The 6,145-nt window shown below is 30.7% G+C and overlaps 1 protein-coding gene across 1 annotated transcript; it reads left to right on the forward strand.

The window, feature by feature from the left end:
* Nucleotides 1-267: 267 nt before the first annotated feature.
* LOC149905988 (multiple inositol polyphosphate phosphatase 1-like) lies at nt 268-4,064 on the forward strand. The gene is made up of 9 exons (XM_090105507.1): nt 268-541; nt 634-768; nt 1,182-1,357; nt 1,507-1,632; nt 1,803-1,953; nt 2,095-2,195; nt 2,427-2,536; nt 3,057-3,239; nt 3,851-4,064. The coding sequence occupies exons 1-9, from the start codon at nt 376-378 to the stop codon at nt 4,005-4,007; spliced, it is 1,305 nt and encodes a 434-aa protein (XP_089961633.1). The 5' UTR covers nt 268-375; the 3' UTR covers nt 4,008-4,064.
* Nucleotides 4,065-6,145: the final 2,081 nt, after the last annotated feature.

Here is a 6,145-nt window from a genome sequence, read left to right on the forward strand (position 1 = left end):
AGAAATCGAAAACTATGTGGCTTTCCTTTATACCTTCCTTTCTTCCTGCTTTCTTTCGCGGGCGGAGAGCTAGTATAACAAACATAATATTTTAATACAGTTACTATAAAATTCCTATATTTGCCTAGAATTAAAAAAAATGTAAGAATTCAACCATATAAGTGTTTTTATGGAAACTTATCAAATTACGTTTCGTTATACGCATTTACTCACTATACATCAAAGTCATTTTGACAAATCACAAAACAATGCCAGGGGCAGGCTTCCAGTAGGCCACTGTTTTCAGTTTTGTTTCTTGAGGTTTAGAAAATTAGAATATTTGTCTTTTTACAAAATTTTAAGTAAAAGAAAACCATTGAACCATGTACAAACACAATGCAGGAGATTAATATGAGTTTTCTTTATTTATACATTATTGCAGTATTGTTTTTAACTGTTATTACAAATGGTATCAAAACTGATGATATACGGAACCATTTGGGGACCAGGACTCCATATAGATTTAAATATAACAAAGATGATTCCAAGATAAAATATGGGAGTAAGTGATGATGTAAATTCAAACAATGCAATTCAAGATTAGTTATCGCCTATCGAATAGCTAATACGCGCATTCTCTTTCTTGATTCTCAGATTGTAAAGAACAAAAGATTTGGATGTTAATTCGGCACGGTTCTCGATTACCCAGTGCAAAGGATATAATAGGCGCACAAACTACACTACAAGATTTAAAGTATGAAGTGTTATTGCAGCATAATTCAGGAAAAGGTATCTATTAAGACTTGAAGTACCTATTCACAGTTCTACAGTTTTGCTTCAAGGCCAGACAAAACAAATTTATTAAATTGAACTAGCAATGTAAGACATCCTCATTATAAAGTAGAATAGAGATTAAGATTAGCTTCACAATTTCAGTAAGATCATAATCACTTGTAATAAAAATATATGCATTATATTGTCATGTTTTGTATTTTTTTCCTTTTTGTAATGGTAGTGTATAAGTGACTCTTAAAAATGATAAGTACCTCTTAATTATACTGTCCTTTTGATGTGTTTAATTATGGTGTAGGGTACCTATATGAGTAATATTCAATTAATCATTGTTGTACCTATCTTTAATTTCATGTAAGTACTTACATAATTTATTGTGCATTAGTAATTATTTTTTAATTAAATTCTAGGTCATTTAACCAGTGAACAGCTTAAAAAATTAGAACATTGGGCCAGTGACATGCCTGTGGAACAGGAAAAATATTTGACCCTAGAGGGGCAAGATGAGATGATATTACTGGCTGAGAGGATACAAAAAAAATTTCCACATATTGTCAAACATAAATATGATAATAACACATTCCAGGTACATAAGACATGTCTTATGCTATGTCTTAATGCACATATTAAAATAATTTAAAGAGAATAAATTTTTGTATGTATTATATTTGAGCTTCAAGATAGTTTGACTATTATAAAAAGTTGCTTATTTATATTTTCTATATTGTTTTTCAGTTCAGGTACACAGCAACTCAGAGAACACAACAAAGTGCAAGATATTTTTCACTTGGATTATTTGATAAGAAGAATTCAGAGAATGTTGTTTTTGAACCTGCTTTGAAAGTAGACACCACCTTGAGAGTATGTATAGTTTTTTTTGAAATATTTGAATCTTTATATTGTTATTTGTTAATTATATTTCTGTTTTGTTTTTAAAGACACAAACAATGTTTTTTCTTGGTGCAAAATATACATTTCAGCTAAATATTTAGATAAATAATCATTATCACTTTTGCTACAAAAACTTTCAGTTTTACAAACATTGTGAAAGGTGGCAAAAGCAAGTTAAGAAAAACCCTCATAGTTACAAGGAGCAGAGATTGTACGGCAATAGTAAAGAAATGAATGAAACTTTGGAATATGTATCTAAATATTTGGGTCTTGATAGGTTGCTGAGTTTGGGTTTGTAACTTGAAAATTACCCATACTAAGCCATCGCTTAATTTTTAGCTGTTTGTTCACTCATTTACTGGTACTTTAACAGTATGCACTGTAGCTTAAATGATGATTTTGTGTGAAAATTAAGGATTTGTGTTATTACAGATACAGTTACATTGATGTATAGAATATGTGGGTTTGAGACGGCTTGGCATAAACATGCTATATCGCCATGGTGCTATGCATTTAATGATGAGGGAATAAAGGTAATATTGTTAATGATAATTAGATAATTTTGAGGTCTTAAAAATATTTCGTGTGTTTGTACAAATATGATCAAAAACACCATGTAAAAACTGCTGAACTGCTTTTGATGAAGATTTGATTATAACTTATAGCTGAAGAGTATTAGTGTATCTATTATCGAGGGACACACTTACCTTAGTATGAGAAAATTCATATAGAACAAATGTGTAATAAAAATATATATATTTCAGAGGATGGAATATTTTTACGACTTGAAACATTACTGGGTGGATGGATATGGCAATGAATTAACACACCAGCCAGCCTGTTTGCTAATGAAACATATGTTTCACAGTATAAGGTAATATTTTATCATCTATGTATGAGCTATGACGAGTGTGGAAACTAAAAGTTGTTGCTTATGTTACTCAAACAATGATATTTTTCTACTTATAAAATTTCTACAATAAGATAGTAAACATTTCCTATATTTGTGTTGGCACTACCCCAAATCAATAGATATAATTTGGTTGGGTGGATTTACTCCTATTTTTGTGTGTGCAATTTTCTGTATTAAGATATCATAAACTTTCTTATAAAATAAGAAAGTACATCCCTAATATTATAAATGCGAAAGTAACTCTGTCTGTCTGCTCAATCACGCCTAAACTACTGAACCAATTTGCATGAAATTTGGTATGGAGATATTTTGATACCCGAGAAAGGACATAGGCTACCTTTTATTGCGAAATATGTACCACGGGCGAAGCCGGGGCGGACCTCTAGTATTATATATTTACATATTACTATTAGAACATGCCTATCTTATAATTGAAAAAAATCATTGATTATTTATTAATTCAATTATTGTTTTTTTATAGTAACAAAGGTCGTAACGCAACATTTCTGTTCGCTCACTCTGGCACATTACTGAAGATGTTGACTTACCTGCAGTTGTATAAACCTGAATCGCATTTAAAAGGAGATACAATTAACAATAAGAGGTCTTGGAGAGCATCGAATATAGACTGCTTTGCATCGAATTTAGCCTTTGTTTTGTTTAAGTAAGTTTTTAACGTATTTATTTTACTGGCAATATAATATGCACTGTGTATGCAGATTTCGTAACGTGGTAGTTCTCGTAGTTTATCCATATTAACCTACATCTCTTTACTACCAAAAAATCTAGTCTAGTCTAATATTAATAGTCTGGAAAGAAAAATCCCTTTTTTTTAAGTAGACTTTCTAAATAATTTTTAGTACAAGTTATTTGTAGAGGTTCCCAATCTTATATTTTGGTAAAAAAATGTGAGGTGAAAGGATCTAAAGGTAAAAATTTCGCGTCGCGATTGAGCTTCAAACCGAAATTTGGAATAATAAAAATCTAAAAGAAAACAGAATTTTATTGATAATATTCTCTATTTTCGCTGCATTTTCTGGCTTTAATCATAGTTTTAGAATCATATAATTAGAAGCATTATTTATCAAGTAGGTATTATTTATAACAATTCACGAGACTATAATAGTGACACTGTATTTGAAATCAATATTAAAAATATTCCGATGGGCTCACTGGTCTAAGACAAAATAATAATAATTACTACAAATTTATAGGTATGTAATTACTACAAATGTATAGGTAAATAATAATAATTACTACAAATTTGTTTTTCAGATGTAAAGATGGAGAAAAAGTATTAACATTACACCAAGAAAAAATTATTAAGCTGCCTATGTGTGAAAATGAATTGTGCCCAGTGAAAACGTTGAAAGAATATTATCGTAATTCGTTACAAAATTGTAATTTTGCGGACATGTGTAGTGTTACGTAATATCTACGTATAAATTTTACATTATTACTATTTATAATTTTCCATTTTAACTATTACTATTTTTATATGAAATAATGACAGAAATAAATACCAGTACCAAAGCTTTAACAATGTATTTTATTTAACTCCTTTACAACATTGCGTTGAAATGAGATAGGTGGGTTCCCACAGAGCGAGCATCCTCGTGAGACACTTGCTGCTTCACGTAGAAATTGCTTCGCGAGGCTGCTCGCTCTGTAGAGTACACAGTACCTACCCGCGTAGAACATACATTAATTTTTATCAATAACAAAAAAGTTATTTGATCGCAATATGTACGTACCTATTACGATTACTAATATTTAAAGCAGTAAGGCTCAATATTTATTTAAGTATACGACTTTGTTTTATACTATAACTAGCTTTCCACCCGCGGCTTCGCCCGCTTTGCCTAAAACCTAATAAATTATATACTAAAACCTTCCTCGAGAACACTCTATCTATTAAAACAAACCGCATCAAAATCCGTTGCGTAGTTTTAAAGATTTAAGCATAGGTACATAGGGACAGAGAAAGGGACTTTGTTTTATACTATGTAGTGAATGTAGTGAAAACAAAGTCGCTGTCGCTGTCTGTCCATCCTTATATATGCATAAATCTCGCAATCTCTAAAATTTCGCAGCGGAATTTGATGCGGTTTTTTTCTAATAGATAAAGGTTCCTGAGGAAACTGTAATATATAATTTGTAAAGATTTTTATAAAAGGGGCGGAGCCGCGCGCACAGCTAGTTTAAAAATACCTATCGTCTATAACTATTTTTTTAAATATTATAATACGTTTACAATAATAATTCCGAAACAAAAGCAAAGCCACAGCAAAGCAATTTGTCTCAATGACGAAAGTTTAATAGTCTATGGATTATATCTAGATTCAACAAGGAAAGACCAATAATAGCGATTGAAAGTTCTGATTGGCTTTTGAACTACGCAATAATTATTAATTAATACGTGATTAATATTTAATACCTACTGAATTTCAATTTCCTACGAACAAATTTCATATCAGTATTTTGAGAAATTACAAAGTAATCACAAAATATTGTGAACAATATTACCAACATCAATCTAAAGGATAGGTATCCATATGTTAGATTTTTTTCATTTTAATTTCTTCATCTCCTAACTCCTTACCCATTCAGCATTTTATAGATATACCTAGATACGATCCGTCATCTTTAGTAAATTTGTAAATTCAGACCTAAAGTTGTTAAAGACTAACTCTGTAATGATTACCTACTCCTCCCATGTTTACTTCTGACCAATTCTGATTTAATCGGTTGTCTAAAGGGAATAAAACATAAATTAAAATAACTCTAATCAATAAGCCGTCATAGCTGGTAGTCGATCGACGTAATCTATATTTCCCAGAAGGCTTAAACAGTTTCTAGAAAACTCAGATCAGCTCAACCTTCCCATAAACATAACGATAGGTATTATAGCTAAGAAGATGATCGATTTAGATTTATCTCGACCCTTTATTAAAATTATAAGTTTTATCCAAAAATTAAAGAATTACGTATGATGAAGACATGTTGTATCTTCTTTACGTCTATTAAAGATATAGATAAAAAAAAATGTGTGCGTGTACTAATGTACACACGTAAGAAGTGAAACTTCTTTAGGACCTTATTTTTCAAAAAATAATTTACTACTTATATGCAACTTTACAGAAATACGTCGAATCACGCGTGGTAGGGATAAGAAAAAGATGGCGCGTAACGGAAAAATGTCACGCGTAACGAAAAAATGTTACACTAAATTTTTTTCCAACCCCGATAAAGAAGTTTCACTTCAACAAGGTATCCGTATCCCCGGGTATCCCGGATCGCTTCTATGTACAAGTTTTACCGGAAACTTAGCCCGTTTTCCCGTAATATGCTCTAAAGTCTATTAGATAGCGTAGGTAGGTAGTATTCATTTTTAATTAAAGTATGCAAAGTACAGTTTACTCGAACCAGTACATATTATATTGTTTCAGTTATGGCTTGAACTTGATGACAAATATGATTTATCATACTTTAACAAAATTTAAAGAATTTACATGTCTTGCTAGAATGAAGGTTCATAATAATTATTAGTTGGTCGGTTGGTTGTAATCA

The sequence above is a fragment of the Colias eurytheme genome, chromosome 9, assembly GCF_061535395.1.
Source record: "Colias eurytheme isolate Ceu_HAF_F1 chromosome 9, ilColEury1 Martin Lab GWU primary, whole genome shotgun sequence".
Lineage (NCBI taxonomy): Eukaryota > Metazoa > Arthropoda > Insecta > Lepidoptera > Pieridae > Colias > Colias eurytheme.